Consider the following 15,730-nt stretch of genomic DNA (forward strand, 5'->3'; position numbering starts at 1 on the left):
TTTTTCGTATCTATAAAATCAGTCCCATATATTTTCAATCGATGTTAACTTTGTAGTATTTTTTGGTACTCCAGAAACCGTAAGTGTTATGTGGCTTATGTGTTGGAACGCTTTACAACTTCAGTGGAAAGAGGAGCTCTCTCAATTACAAGACGAAAACTCTGTCTCACTAGGGCCTTCATCGCTACGCAGATTTTTCTCGGAGGATGAAAATTATGTGTTTTTCTCGACAAGTGCGATGCCAAGTGTAATTCTCTACAAAAAAATATATTGATATGGAACCTAACGAATATTGTTGACGTCTGTCTGTTGGAAATTGCTAACGACATGAACATCAATGTTCTAACATTGAAGCAGATACCCAAATATCTCGCCATATTTCATTAATGGGTAAGTTCATTGTATTTTTAAACTTCTGCATATATATTGAATAGAAAAATCCCACGCAACAATATATTAAAATATGGTTTGTTATTCTATTGAAAGTAGTTCATTGTTATATATATAAATATATCTTACAACTTTATAAGATAAATATATAACAAAAAATCTTTTTATTACAATTATATATATATAACTAAAAAAAAATTGTTTTGTTAATATTGTTAGTTTTGTTTAGTGCTTAAAATTGTAGTTAGATTATTAATTTTAGGATTTCACGTGTGGTATATTGTCCCGTATTAATATCGATCCAAATCCGTTACACAATATAACTTCGTTTCGTTAAATTAAACAATATTTTGTTATTTTAGTTTTTAATAATACTTTTGTTTGACATACATATATTTAGAGTCAGTTTAAAAGTTTTTTTCTAAATTGTTCTCAAATATATTATTATAATTTTATAAAGTTCAAAAAAATAGCATTATAATTATATAGTTAATTTTATAAATGTCAATATAACATTATTTTGATTTGTATTTTTTTGTAGAAGGGAAATGGATCTATTGTACAGTAAAACTTTTATAAATTAATAATGTTAGAACCATGTAATTCTATTAATTTTCTTTTTCCCTTCTTCCCAAGTGATGATGATGTTGTTTAGTTGCTCAAGCCTGTCTTTTTTTATGGTATTTTTGGGATTTGGGTTTATATTTCACTAGCACCAAGACATTGTTTTCTTTTAAAGTTTTTAGTTGTTTTCATGAAATTCGAATGTTGTTTAATATTGTTGAAAAAATAACAATTTGTAATTCTCTTTTTAGTATCTCTATATATCTTTACTATCTTACGGTATTTCATCTATAATTAATGTTGAAAAATTAATAATTATCTAGTTTCCAACTTTTTATTTGAATAGTTTCATTTACACTTAATTGAATATTAGGCTTAGTGATGTTATAATATATTTGATATAAATATTCATAACTACAAGTATTGAATACGCCATTAATAAGTTTCTTAGTCTTCTATAAAATTTAGTTATAATAAGAAACCAAACAAATACTAGAAACTTATATATACATCGAAACTCCGGTCATGTTATCTTCATATTAGTTTTCTTCCTTTAAAAGAAAAACAGAGCAAAATGCAGACTTTTATCGTTTTGTTAATAATGTCAACATTTACTTTACCTTTTTTCTTTAAATTTTAATCATATATAGTTATGTGAATTGGGATAAAGGAGAGGTGAAATGGAATAGTGACGCACAAATGATTTGAAAGTGTCGAATCATAATCATAGTTCATAGGTCTACCAATATTGATCTCTTTCAAATCTAAATCATTAATTAGATATAGTTCTGATTATCTTTAGCCATTATTTTGGATTTTAAGACTTTGCTTGCTTTATTTAGCTCGAGACAAAATAGTTTTGCAAACCTCCCAATAAATATCTATTATAAATAAAGGTTTTTTTTTAGCATATATAGATAATACATATGAATTACATATATATATATATATATAGACTGTTTATCCTCGTCAATAATACAATTTTTGTAGATGAAATTCAAAATAACCATCTATATCAACTTTCAACAATGCATATTCCAATTTCTTGTATCTAGCATTCATCCTAGAAAAGTTTAATTTTCTTTATCTAATTTTTTTTCTTTCAAAAATAAAGAATTATTTTTTTAAACGTAAGTGATCTGTAATTTTCTCCACTTCAATATTTTCAAATTGCAAAGGGAAAAATATAGTCTTTAAACTTTTAAAAACATATCATTTTTTCGAATGTAGTGACCGACATCACGAGGGTTTGAACAAAGAAAAAATATCTAATTAAAAATCTTAGTTAACTAAATGAGTACTTTCTTTCTTTTGTTTTGCTAAAGATAACTAATTCTAAATGATTTCTCACCATATTAATTTTGTTACTAATACTAATGTTACTAATAAAAAGCTTCTCTATTATATGAGTAGAGTGACAACAAATAAAGAAAAAAAAAAAATATATATATATATATATATGAGTAGAGTAAAGTTTTAGTTTAAAAACAAAAGAAAGATAGCTTTGCATGCGTAATTAATAGAGAATCTTTTTTTGCCGCAAATGTAAATATGGACTATTACGTTAATCAACAGTTTTAGACCGATTAATGATTTGCTCAGTTTGGGTTGAAAACTTGAAATCGCAAGTAAGCGTGACGACAAATTAATCATTAAAAGGTAATTTACATTGAACTTAGTACTTAAAAACTTATTTAACAAAAAAAAAAACTTGATACTAATATCATCCATTTAGAAAAACTTTTGTTTTTAAAGTAAACCTGTCTTTTGTTTTGTATCCTCTTTAAAAAAACATCGTTCCCTTAATTATTTACCTTGACTAGCTACATCCCTTGATGATGACTGCTATGTTTGTCCTCGACTCCTCGTCAACTATTCTAATGAATGGAAAGAAGTATTTGAGCCAATATTTTAAAATTTAGTGGAAAAACACTCAACTGTTTTGTGTGAAAATGCTTGCTTACTTACCGTACAAAAAATCTAAGATATATATAGCACCAATTTTTAAAGAGTTTGTTTTTTTGTGATTTCATGATATTTATCAAATACACATGCCATAAATAATCTAATTTTTCATGTCTTTTTAGCACTAGTTGGCTAGCTAATTTTTCATGTCTTTTTTATCAAATACACATGCCACAAAATAGTCTTAACTCAACAAAGTATTTATTAATTTCCCAATAACACAAAACATTTGAGAATTGGGAAGAGAAAAATATATATATCACAAAAAGTTAAGACTATATCTAGTGGCACAAAATAAAATCCCGTGATGCAATTTAATCCCAAAGTAATATAAATACTAATCACTGGAGCCACGTCTTCACTCCAAAAACATTCGCCAACTATACACATATAACAAAACAAAACACTCTCCTGTGACTTCTCTTCTCTTCTTCTCTCTCGATCTCTTCCCCAAAAATCTTCAGATCTCTACATCACCGGAGAGACGAGAAACACTCACCGTGAGAAAACCATGATTCCTTACGCTACAGTCGAAGAAGCTTCAATCGCACTGGGACGAAACCTCACACGTCTCGAAACTCTATGGTTCGATTACTCCGCCACGAAGTCCGATTACTATCTCTACTGTCACAACATTTTGTTCTTGTTCCTCGTCTTCTCTCTCGTTCCTCTCCCTCTCGTTTTCGTCGAATTGGCTCGATCTGCTTCTGGTTTGTTTAATCGGTATAAGATCCAGCCTAAGGTTAATTACTCTTTATCTGATATGTTCAAATGTTACAAAGACGTCATGACGATGTTTATCCTCGTCGTTGGTCCATTGCAACTCGTTTCTTATCCTTCGATTCAGGTAATTTGAGAACACACTTGGTTTTTAATTTGAATTTGAATGAATTTCACTTAAAAATTGTGTGTTTTTGAATTGAATCGCTTCGAATTTGATAATGAATTTGACACTATTGTAACCGAATTACCAAGTGTCAATAGCTCAACTGGCATAGAGGTCGCTGGTTCGAGTGGCACTTGTTACAGTTACAGAACTAATTTTGATTATGTGTTGTTGAACAGATGATTGAGATACGATCTGGATTACCATTACCAACAATTACAGAGATGCTGTCACAGTTAGTAGTCTACTTCTTGATAGAAGACTACACTAACTACTGGGTACATAGATTCTTTCATAGTAAATGGGGATACGATAAGATTCATCGAGTTCATCACGAGTACACAGCTCCTATAGGATATGCTGCTCCTTATGCACATTGGGCTGAAGTTTTGCTTCTCGGAATCCCGACGTTTATGGGACCAGCTATTGCTCCTGGTCATATGATAACCTTTTGGTTGTGGATTGCTTTAAGGCAAATGGAAGCTATTGAGACTCACAGTGGGTAAGTAGGCGTGGTTTAAAGAATCATATAACAAATCCTTTGCTTTTTAACTTTACAGAGTCTTTTTTTCTTTCTTTATTATATAGTATGTGTGACTGCATCATACTAAATTTGAATTGTTTGTTAGTATATGTATTTATTGTATATAAAGAGCTTAAGGTGTGTAGATTCATTAGTGGCTCACCTTTTTACAACTTGAGCTAAGTTAGGTATTAGGTTTTTTGTCTGAATGCTTTTTAGGCTTTTTTAAGCTATTGTGGTTTGTTTTGGAACTGGTTAGATATATACCTTTTGATGAACAATTAGATAGGCTTATTTTTTTTAATTTGATTAACTTTTGGGGTTACCCAAAACATACTAAAGTAAAGAGGACTAGGTCCCTTAGTTTATTGTTTGTTTTTTTACTTTACACTCCTGTGAGAATGAGAAATGTTTCTTGCTTGCTTGAGTTTGGTGTTAGTAAAGCATAATATTCAATTTGTTCCATTGCAGATATGATTTTCCATGGAGTCCAACAAAATACATCCCTTTCTACGGTGGTGCTGAGTACCATGACTATCATCACTACGTTGGAGGACAAAGTCAAAGCAACTTCGCTTCAGTGTTCACGTACTGTGATTACATTTATGGAACTGACAAGGTTAGTATTCATCAAAAGTTTAATCAAAAACTCACCAAATTAGGTTTCCATTTTTCCGGTTTCTATATACTAATTCTGGCTGAAAACATTTGATCATGTGGCTATATCAGGGTTACAGATTCCAAAAGAAGCTTCTTGAGCAGGTAAATCTATGGATGCCACTTTTACTTTTCCGAAGACCTGTAAAATGTTTCTATTTAACCGTGATTTTCATGTATGCTTCATTCATTTCAGATCAAGGAGTCGTCGAAGAAGAGCAACAAGCATAACGGAGGAATAAAATCCGATTAGTAAAAACCGGAGAAGAAGATTTTAACCTTTCAAAGAATAGCTAAGCATGCACTACTACAAGTTACGTAGTCAGCTTCACGAAAAGAGAAAGGGAGTGGATTGAAATTTCGGGTGTGTCTCTCTTATGTCATCAGAGTTGTTACTAACTACCTTCTTTCTTTAGTTCACATGAAAAATGCTCTGCTTCCGACATGTGGGTCATTGATGTATAAGTGTGTCGGAACTGGGTTTTGCTCTCTGTCATTTTTTAATATTTATGTTTCGTCGTCTTGAAGAAAGAAGATGTCGTCATCAAAGTCTTGTTTGTCTTTCATAGTAAGAGACCTTGTTCGTAAATCACCTCTTTGGTAACTTACCACTTAGGTTAACGGTAATATTATATACTGGTTGTCTAACTTACAAATCACCAAGCCCGTCTAGCTCAGTTGGTAGAGCGCAAGGCTCTTAACCTTGTGGTCGTGGGTTCGAGCCCCACGGTGGGCGATTTCTTTTTGGTCTCCCTTTTTTAAAAAAACACGCGTAAGTCAGTAAGAAGTAAGAAGCATGAAGTATTCAATTAAATAAAGCAACCCCGTTAGTTAGTCAAACCAAAGGAACAAATAAATTGTATTTATTTACATAGGGAACATATGTCCGTCCCATCATTTTATTACCAAAACAAAATTCGATACCAAGTTGCTAATCAAATGACAATATCATCAAGTGAGATCTCCTCTTCTTCGTTTAGTTGTTTCATTTTCTGCACATAACAAGAACACAATCGTAGTCATTAGACAGAGAGAAATAGAGATATTGAGTGTACAGAAATCCAAAGTGAAGAGATGCTATACAGTGAGGAAAGTTAGGGGATCAAGGAAGCTGGAGGAGCCTAAGATCACTTCTCTGTCGAGCTTCTCCGTAAGTTTGTGGCAAACCCTTAACTGCAACAACCCAAAATGTATCAGTAACCGAATCATTGATTACACAGGGTTCACAACAAATTTATTTCTCAGACCAGGTCATTTCAGTACCTCTGATCTCGTTGCTCCTCCTACTATGAACACGAAAATCCGCTGTCCCTTTCTCTTGAACCCACTAGATGCTCGTCCTAGAACCGAGTCACTGAAACACATCGAGAGATTTATTAATCTTCATTAACACCCTCATATGTCATCCAAATTACTGGATTGTAAGATTCGGTGTAATATATAACTATCATTAGATTCACGAATAAACCAGCTCTCAGATTACCAACAAACAAAAGATAAACAAAGAAACTAAACGGAAATACCTGAAATATCCATCATCAGAAAGATGGCGTCTTGCCCATGTTGGTGTTCGTCTTGAATGAGGCAATACCGGACTCGCTGATGGAGACAGAGAGCCAGAATAAAAGGTTGGCTTTGGTTCATTCATACAAGGGTAATCTTGTTTTGGCAAATGACCTTTGCTAAGTTTCTCAACAAGTTCCTGAAAAGATATTACCCACAAATACAAAGAAGCCAAACATGTCACTGGTTCTTTAGTGCATACATACTAGTAATAGAAAATTTTAATTTTCAAAAGGTAAAGACCTCAACAATCGGGTAAAAACGAGACAGTTGCCATGTTTGAGTTTCACCAACTCGGTCTCTTCGAGCAGCTCGCTTCGTCTGAGTCACATGGATCAAAAGATTCCAGATATTAGACTGTCAGCAAAATCTTGGTCTAAGTCATTCTAGTAAAAACAAGATTGAGGAAGAATATGTACCTTAAGGACATCAAACTTGAGAGGAAAAGATCCTGTTGTGCTCTTTTTGCACTCCGTATGTACTGGTCCAAGTAATCTCATATTGTTCACAGCTACTACATCATCGCCCGACAATTTTGCTAGCTGAAAGATTTAATCATGAAGTACAAAAGCTTAAGAAATGATAATTAATCACCTTAGTCAAACCTTTTTGAAGTTGAATAATTTAATTTACCTCCATCATCTTACGTCCCTTTTCACCTTCGAACTTCTTCGGATATATTGCAGCAACAATCATAATTAACCTCAGCTTGCTTTCGTGGCTTATAATCTGGACATGTTGCTCATTTTCAGTATAAAATCTCCTGATGTATGAAACTAAAAAGCAGAGCATCTTACATGGTTGGTGCTCAGAAATTTGATAACGTCCTTTCTTCCAGCATCCCCAAAAACAAGGTCCTGCTCGAGCTGCCCGAGATCTCTTAGACCTTGTTCCATGATAGTTCTGTTTATTGTTCTAGCGATCTGCAGTGACATCAACAATACTTATTTTATGAAGAACAAAGGATCTACATTATCACATCACACTAATCAACTTGCAGAATTGACCTCAACATGTAGAGAAAGCTTGTCAATTTGCTCACTGTACTGAGGCAAAGCGTGAACCATCTTCTGCAAGTCTTTTGATGAAAGGTCACCAAAGTCTCTGCATACAAGAAGTCAATAAATTAATCACCAAAGTTCTAGTGGATCACTTGAAACAAGAAACTGAAACAAAACTGGTAACTACTTTGAACTGTGTTTCAATTGCGCAGCTTTGTTCTTCGACACGAAGTTTGTCATCTTTTCATGCAATCTTTCACTTGCCTGAAAAGAAAAACAGATTACTACCAAAAAAATCCACATAACCATGTGAAATCTTAAAATTCTGAAAATGAGGAGGCACGACATACATCTGCAATATGAGCATCACGAAGCTCCACCCAAATGGAATCTTCCTCATCTAGAAGAACCTCTTTCTTCTCAGGTTTATCACCAGTTTTACTCGGAACCTATACACTAAGAAATAAAAGGGAAATTACCATATGCTGTAGTGATAAGCTACAACTAACTTTTACAAGATTTGAAAGCGAAACCAAAATGTCACCTCGTGTGTGTATTTATTTCCTTCCATATTAAGCAAATCGTGGCACATCGCATCATATGTCCACTCATGAATGAGAGGTGCGATCTGAGAAGCATAGAATGTTATATTCTGTTATTAAGTGGCTATGACATATCAAGCAAAACTGATTGTCTGAGTGAAAATCCTGACCTGGTCTATGGATCGATCCAAGATAAGTAGTTCGCATGTTTCAGTCTGAGGAAAATCTTCGATTGTCTGTTTGTATCTTGCAAGACAATTCCATACACTAGCAGCAAGCTTTGTAGGAATCAACTCTCGGTAAGTTGTCATTGTTGTGGCATCAAGAGCTTTGGCTCCGCGGTAGCGAACAAAGGGATATTCCTGTATATCAGAAAAATTAACCGTCATAGGAATGCCAAAACAATAAACAAGCTGTAGCAATTTGTGCCTCGTACCTTTAGTGAGGCCAAAACTGTAGCAATTCTTTTAGCTACCACATTTAAGCAAGCATCTGCTCTTTGATGGTTTTCGTCGTCACAGAAAAGCTCTTCTAAAGCATTTTCATTATTTGTAACAAAGCCCTGCCGAGACATAATACATAGGGGCACTTAAGTAAGCAGATTTCAATATAAAACGCCATGCATTGGCCTACAGACGAAGTGATTTTGATAACGTCAAGCTATACAAATTGTTATACATGCAAGCTGTATTTGAGGTTGGCCTAAAGAAAAAACCACCATTAACTTGATTGGTCAAGCATGAAACTCATTATTAAATATCACAATTTTTCATACTATGAAAATCTTAAGGAATAGACAGAACTAAATCTGGACTTTTAATCATATAAGATACCTGGATGTCCATGCTAATATACTCCAAGTTCATCTGCATAATATGGAAATCCAACTTTACATTATCTTAACTATCTTGTGAGATTGCATGTAGATAAGGAAAGTCAGAAAAAATATAAAAGTGGCATATAGAAGCAACCTCTTTCAATCCCCCAATTCGTTTCATTGCTCTCATGTCCTTCTTAATGAGATTAACTAAGCTTCTCGAAACAGGAGAACTAAAGAAAACAAAAGCCCTGAAGCCACAATAAAGAAAGGATTATCATTTCACAAAGACAGTCCATAAATATAAGAACTTCTGAAACAAGAAGGAATTGTGCACATACTTCTTGTAAAGTGGTGATTTTCCAGTCATATCTGATAAAAACGCAGTGACACTGCAAAACAAAAGCGGAAACTTCAGAAAATCATAAAATTTCATTGGCGAGAAATTGATGTCAAAGATAGAAGAATTGTTACTTCTCTTCGGTCGGTTGAATAAAGTATATGACTTCCATTGCTGTCATAGGTTGCCTATGTTTAGTTATAACCTCAACCACTAGAAAATAAAACACAACATCAAAATATTTCCATATAAAACAATGCGAAGAAGATAGAATTCTGAACAAGATGGTTCTTACAAGAAATGCCTTCTTGTGTGATCTCAGACATTTTGCAAGCAGATGACATTATCTTCACAGTGAACTTGTCCATTACAAGTACCTAAATAATACATTCATATGTTCAGTGAATCAATGAGCAAACCCATAGAATCAAAAACAATAAAGTAAAACCAAGATTTTCAAGGTAAATTTATAAGAAAGCTGGATCAAAAAAAATTACCTTCCAAGTTAATTTAGAGCTTCCATTTCTTTCTGGCCTAAGCATTTCACAAAGTAATCCTGAAACCAAAATGGACATAGTAATTACCTAAAATGCAAAACCCTCATTTTCCTGATATGCAAAGTTTTTGCTTCAATGAACATTGTGATCACGATGACCTAATTCGAAACTCCATAAACCCAATGATTTTCTCATACTAATCCAACGAAACCCTAGAACCTAGAGACCAGAAGCTTCCAGACAAACCCTATAACAGAGTCTAATGATCTAATCAAAAACCCAATTTCGAAAAATCCAAAATTGGTAAGAGAAAGGGTAAAAGAAGCTAACTTTCTCTGGTGATTTGTCTGAAATTCTTGTACTCTCCGCCATAAGAGGACGATCCAGAATCGGAGAAGGACATCGCGTGAAATCGTCGACGAAATGTTTTTTGATGGAAAGGGAAAGTAGAATCGAATATCAAAAAAAAAAACAGATTCGCGAGGAAGAAGAAGAAGAATGAAATTTCCGTTGAAATTGTGGATCTAGGGTTTACTTGGTGACGAAGACAACAACGACGTTAAAGAGTTGAAGAAAACTTGGCGCTTCTAGATTTTTGCCGTTCCTGGGTCGGCTCCAGCGAGCCCATGAGTTTTCAAACTTTGAATGAGTTGTTTTCTCAGACGTGTGTTAAAGTCAAAATATAGGGACGAATTATATAATATTATAATAGTCAAATGACAAACGTAACCTTGATATTAACTAATTTTGCAAAGTAAGCCACTATATCAAGATACTTTACAGTAATCACCCAACTAATTAAAATTTGAAATATAGCCCCCAAGTCAAACTATGATTCACTACTTTAATAGTTATTAAAACTTATAACTAAAGCCAAGGAACATCAAGCTTAGAATAGAAGCCTAGAACCTAAATCGATTTCGTAGACCAAAACTCTAAATCTTTGTCAAACTCGTAAACAAAAGGTATAAAAATCAAATATTTAATAATCTAACTTATAATCTAAAAACAAATCATAAAATATAAACAAAACTGAAATCCAGATTTTAGAATAAGTTTACCAAACAAGGTTAACTTTTATCCGATTTTTCTCAAATTTGTTTTAATATCTTTCTAGTTTCTGAATAAAAACCAATCCAATAGTTTTGTGTTTACAAATGTGAATTATATACCTTTTTTGATAGATAAACGAGAAAACTATATGTGTTTGTTTTTAGTAAAACCAAATGGCGAATTTTAAATTATTTTATTGCGATATATATTGTCATAATTACGCTATATTGAGGCTTTTATATTTGTTTGATGTTTTTATGTCAAGTTTCGTAAGTATAAATAATTTTCCATACTTTGGTTAATTTGAGGGCTGTTTGCAATTTTACTTATAGTATTATTGCAACTGATCTTGCTATATTTATTTATTTATATTCTGTTGAAGTGATCTTGCATTTTTATGTTTACTTTTATCTTCCAAACTTTTAGTTTCTACATTCACATCTTTCTTTTACATTTTTCATCTGTTCTTAGTTAGTTCCAAATCTTTATTTTATCATTATCATTAAAGAAAAACGTTATGAGACATAAATCTTGTTGAGTTTTAACTTTTAAGTTTAACCTGGTTCAAGCATGCCGTTTTTTCTCAAATTTTATTTCTAACATTTTGATCAATCTGCATTCTATGTAACAAAGGCTTTTGTTTGAATATATTTTTTCATGCAAAAAAGAAAACATTTTGATCAAACTAATAAGGAACAAGAAAAGGTATAGTGTTAGGTAATCTTTTTTTCTTGTTCATATTTTACAGTGATTTATTACATCAAAAAAATTTAGCACATAATGAACACTACTTATTGTCGTATTATTACCAAACTCACATATCTCACATCACTACACTTCTTTAATTTGTTCTACACTACTTAATGCCTTCAATTAAGATGAAGTCGCTTCTGAATTCAGGTTTTTTCTTCGTAGACAGCTTCCACCGCAAGAAAAACACAACCATGTTAACAACAACAACGATCATAATCAACCCTACACTGATCAATAAATACCACATTTTATCTGGAGATATCATATCACAGCCATTGAGACTAATAAGAAAGAGACATGGAGACTGGAGAGGCAACATCATCCATAGAAACGCCCACATTTCTATAATATAATATTCTCCAGCTGGTAAAAAGCAAAACACCATGACAACCAGCTGATGTTGCAAGATATATATCTAGAGCGATTAATAAACCATCTTGGTCATGGATGTTTTGGTGGTTAACCTCTGGAGATCCTAGCAACAGCTTTATTGCCTTGATTTTGTTCTGACATGTTTCTATGTGCAAGGCGGTGTTACCATTTGATCACGTCCGTTCAGTTCTTGTGTCTCTAGCGATTCAGCAACTACATGACGCAGAGTACTTCGAGTTCTTCATATCTATCATTCATAACCGCAATGTGTAGAGCGGTCTCATCGTTCACATTAACATCTCTAACACAACCGGGACAAGCCAATCATAAGATCAATCTCCTCTTCTCACTACCATATGAAATGGCGTCGTACATGTTATCATAATAAAGAATGTACCTCTCACATGCATACCAAAAAAATAAACCATGTATTAAACAAAACAAACATATTAGTGTTTATTACAAAAAAAAATTATACTTTCGTTTCCTAGAAGACGAACAAGGTCAGGATCATTCTCTTAAACATTGATACGAAAAAAGAAAATTTCCTAACATTCTAAAGCTAATGAATGTAATCAACAACTTTATTTTCTTATGTCCGTAAACCAAATTTCTTTGGAAAATTTACTAAAATGCTCTGTTAGTTATAAATTTAGATTATTGGTGACTGGTCGTCGTAATAAACGGGAAGAAACGACCGAATCTTAAAAAACATGTTGTATTGAGAAAAAATCTCTCTTTTGTGGTTTGGTTCAGTAATTTCATCGAACACTTGCTAAGCAACCGCATAAACTTCCGTACTTTTATTACACGTGTCGCAAACCAAAGATAGTTCCCATTGACACGTATTCGATCACGTGGCTTTGTCCTGAGCTTTTCTTTCTCTAACGCAAATGTTTAACCACAGTGGCCACGAAGAAGAACGATACTAACAGAGCCTTCACAGAGAGATGTTTCGATTCAATTTCCGTCGTGAAATCTCCAAATATACCGGAATTTATCACCGGAAGATACACAGCGGTCTAGAAGATGCCGGTCCGATGGCGTCTCGCCTTAAATCACGTTCCGTTGTCCGGTTTAGCGGACCGGATACGGTTAAGTTTCTTCAAGGTTTGTTAACCAACGATGTACGGAGATTCGGCGAATCCTCCGGCGAGAAGAACTCGGCGGTTCCTACGCCGAACATGGCTTCCGTTACGAATCCGCCTATGTACGCAGCGTTGTTAACTCCTCAAGGAAGGTTTCTATACGATTTTTTCTTGTATAGCCCTTCGAGACCCGATGAAAAGCTTGATCGGACTGGTTCAGGACCCGGGTCGGATTCGGGTCGTGATGGGTCTGTTGAGTTGTTTGCAGATGTTGATGTTGATGTCCTCGATGAATTGCTTGAAACTCTCAAAAAGTAAGCTTTTTGAAGAAGAAATTTGAAAAATTAGGTCTTTTGGATCTTATTGTTGGCATTGTCAATGTAGATTAGGTTTTTTTGACTTGTAGATGATTGTAAGATAATGCTTAGGTTTTGATTGGTATATTATCTCTATTGATTTTACTGGAATGAGTAAAAAGCTCAGATTTTTAGAAAAGAAACGACTCACATTTTCAGATATTCGACAACATTAGGTCTTTTTGGATCCCAATTTTAGCAATGTTAATGTAGATTAGGGTTAATTTACTTGATGATGATTATAAGATAAGGCCTAGAATTTGAATTTAGATGTGTCATCTCTATTGATTTGTTGGAGAAGGAACCAGTTTTAGTTCTGATTTGTGTGATATGAATGTTGATAGATATCGCTTGAGGTCCAAAGTGGATATTGAAAACGTTGCAGAGGAGTTTTCGTGTTGGCAGCGTTACGGTAGGAATCTTACTGGATCATCATCTGTTGGTTGGGGTGGTGGTGTTGATCGTGCTGGTGAGTCTACAGCTAGTGGTAATAAGTATGGATGGCAATGGTATAAGGATCCGAGGTTGGAGTGTCTCGGTTACAGAAGTATCTTTCCGTCTGATGCAACTCGTGAGTTTCTTAATCGAATATAAGCTTTTGAGTTCTTGAGCTTGTGCAAAAGCTTAGAGATTTGTTTGTTTTGCAGCGCCTTTAGTTGAGGCAGATAAAGAAACAGATGAAAGCAATTATCTTTTATGGAGATTAGAGCATGGAGTTGCTGAAGGATCAGCTGAAATTCCTAAAGGTATGATCTGTTTAACTTCTTGATCTCTCTTCTTCTAGGTGTAGTTATAATATGTTTTTGTGGTTTGTACAGGTGAAGCAATTCCGCTTGAATATAATTTCGTTGGTCTTAATGCTATAAGCTTTGACAAAGGCTGCTATGTTGGTCAAGAGCTTATAGCTCGTACCCATCACCGAGGTGTCATCCGCAAACGCTTAATCCCATTACGGTTTATCGATAGCAATGGAAAAGGTAAACTGATTTTCCTTATAAAGAACTCGAATTTCTCACATGCCGGTCTTAAACCGAATCACCAATGCAGAGTTAAACCAGAAAATTGCGGCTGGAGCTGAAGTAGTAGAATCAGGAACGGGCAAGAAAATGGGGACGGTTTCAACAGCTCTGGGTAGCCGGGGAATGGGTGTAATGAGGGTAGAGGAAGCCTTTAAACCATCAGCTGAATTAGCAGTAAAGGACTCAGAGGAGGTGAAAGTCGAGGCAATCAAACCAACATGGTGGCCAGCTGAATGGTTCCAACAGAATCAATCAGGAGTTGCTGCAGCGTAGTAACTTACTAAGGTAAAAAAAGAATTACAAAATTTTGTGATTTTACTTGATAGAGTTGAGGATTGAATGATCTTCTGAGTAATGAAAATTTGTTCCTATTGTCAGATTATTTTTGCAGTTGAAAAAAATAAAGTTGGATACTTTCCGGCGAGGTTTCTGTACTGGAAAGCAACAAGCTCGTAGCTTTCATTGTATTCCACTATTTAACTAATAAATGTTGGAACCTTCCGGCGAGTTTATAGCCGTCGGATAACTTTGTACTAACTGCTACAAATTTTGTTGTGTCCACTTATCAAGTTTCAAGTTATTGAGTTTTGTGGTTTTTGTAGTTAAAACTTGGTAAATGTTAAAGTTCTATATAGCGTTAATAAATCAAAATTTCAAACTGAAGGAGGAGAAGTTTGGTTCTGAATTGTGTGGTATGATTCTGTTTTAAAACAAGCTTGGTTCGATTCCGGTTAAGTATTCGGTTTACTATTTTGGCTCTTCCTGTGGTAGTTAGTAGTAGTTACTGTCAACAGAGAAGAACAAAAAGGCAAGGAGCATGATCATTCTCAGTTTAGGAGATAAGATCCTGCGAAAGATAATGAAAGAAGAAACAGCTACTGGTATGATACAAGTTGTAGACAAATACTATATGACTACTTCTTTAGCTAGGAGGTTTTACTTAAGAGGAAAGTTGCATAGTTTTAGGATGGACGAAAGCAAGTCTGTTATGAAGAACGTTGATGAGTTTCAGAGGTTGATTGATGAATTACGTAATGCTAAAGTAGAGATATCTGATGAAGACCAAGCTATATTTTTGTTGATCTCTTTGCCGGAGCAGTTTGATGAGGTTAGATCATTGATGAGTCTGTGTAGTCTGTTGAGGAAAACATTGATGAGTCTACAAGTTGCATGTGAACTTAAAAACAGCAAAGTTTAGAGTTAATATTATTAGAAGTAATGATGCTATTACAAAACCTCTTGTTGATATGTTATTAGAAGTAATGATGCTATTACAAAACCTCTTATTGATATAGAATTTGAAACCTTGATAACTAAATTACATAAACTTTTCATTAAATGCAA

The 15,730-nt window shown here is 34.0% G+C and overlaps 3 protein-coding genes, 2 long non-coding RNA genes, 1 other non-coding gene and 1 pseudogene across 7 annotated transcripts; 5 read left to right on the forward strand and 2 right to left on the reverse strand.

Moving 5' to 3' along the window:
• The first annotated feature begins 3,262 nt into the window (after nucleotides 1-3,262).
• SMO1-1 (sterol-4alpha-methyl oxidase 1-1) lies at nucleotides 3,263-5,640 on the forward strand. The gene is made up of 5 exons (NM_117281.3): nucleotides 3,263-3,766; nucleotides 3,985-4,307; nucleotides 4,800-4,947; nucleotides 5,058-5,090; nucleotides 5,182-5,640. Exons 1-5 carry the CDS (start codon nucleotides 3,431-3,433, stop codon nucleotides 5,236-5,238), a joined length of 897 nt encoding a protein of 298 aa, NP_192948.1. The 5' UTR covers nucleotides 3,263-3,430; the 3' UTR covers nucleotides 5,239-5,640.
• An 8-nt stretch (nucleotides 5,641-5,648) lies between these two features.
• AT4G12115 lies at nucleotides 5,649-5,721 on the forward strand. Its single transcript has one exon. It is a non-coding gene; the product is annotated as a tRNA-Lys (tRNA).
• Nucleotides 5,722-5,755: 34 nt separating this feature from the next.
• Nucleotides 5,756-10,414, reverse strand: SEC1B (Sec1/munc18-like (SM) proteins superfamily). Its single transcript, NM_117282.3, has 21 exons — nucleotides 10,076-10,414; nucleotides 9,746-9,804; nucleotides 9,544-9,625; nucleotides 9,383-9,461; nucleotides 9,250-9,300; nucleotides 9,063-9,159; nucleotides 8,925-8,957; nucleotides 8,528-8,653; nucleotides 8,262-8,453; nucleotides 8,094-8,177; nucleotides 7,900-7,998; nucleotides 7,737-7,813; nucleotides 7,556-7,652; nucleotides 7,346-7,471; nucleotides 7,182-7,277; nucleotides 6,968-7,090; nucleotides 6,792-6,869; nucleotides 6,509-6,687; nucleotides 6,249-6,339; nucleotides 6,069-6,158; nucleotides 5,756-5,977 (listed from the first exon to the last, which is right to left on the reverse strand). The coding sequence occupies exons 1-21, from the start codon at nucleotides 10,146-10,148 to the stop codon at nucleotides 5,921-5,923; spliced, it is 1,989 nt and encodes a 662-aa protein (NP_567388.1). The 5' UTR covers nucleotides 10,149-10,414; the 3' UTR covers nucleotides 5,756-5,920.
• Nucleotides 10,415-11,595: 1,181 nt separating this feature from the next.
• Nucleotides 11,596-12,255, reverse strand: AT4G05965. Its single transcript, NR_141942.1, has 2 exons — nucleotides 12,090-12,255; nucleotides 11,596-11,771 (listed from the first exon to the last, which is right to left on the reverse strand). It is a non-coding gene; the product is annotated as an other RNA (long non-coding RNA).
• AT4G05970 lies at nucleotides 11,704-11,903 on the forward strand. The gene has a single exon (NR_141943.1). It is a non-coding gene; the product is annotated as an other RNA (long non-coding RNA).
• Nucleotides 12,256-12,809: 554 nt separating the features above from the next.
• AT4G12130 (Glycine cleavage T-protein family) lies at nucleotides 12,810-15,113 on the forward strand. The gene is made up of 6 exons (NM_117283.3): nucleotides 12,810-13,325; nucleotides 13,712-13,938; nucleotides 14,015-14,113; nucleotides 14,186-14,344; nucleotides 14,415-14,671; nucleotides 14,765-15,113. The coding sequence occupies exons 1-5, from the start codon at nucleotides 12,874-12,876 to the stop codon at nucleotides 14,657-14,659; spliced, it is 1,182 nt and encodes a 393-aa protein (NP_192950.2). The 5' UTR covers nucleotides 12,810-12,873; the 3' UTR covers nucleotides 14,660-14,671; nucleotides 14,765-15,113.
• Nucleotides 15,114-15,140: 27 nt separating this feature from the next.
• Nucleotides 15,141-15,510, forward strand: AT4G12135 (annotated as a pseudogene; the record flags this gene model as incomplete). Its single annotated transcript has 1 exon — nucleotides 15,141-15,510.
• Nucleotides 15,511-15,730: the final 220 nt, after the last annotated feature.

Source organism: Arabidopsis thaliana, chromosome 4 (assembly GCF_000001735.4).
Source record: "Arabidopsis thaliana chromosome 4, partial sequence".
Classification (NCBI taxonomy): Eukaryota; Viridiplantae; Streptophyta; class Magnoliopsida; order Brassicales; family Brassicaceae; genus Arabidopsis; species Arabidopsis thaliana.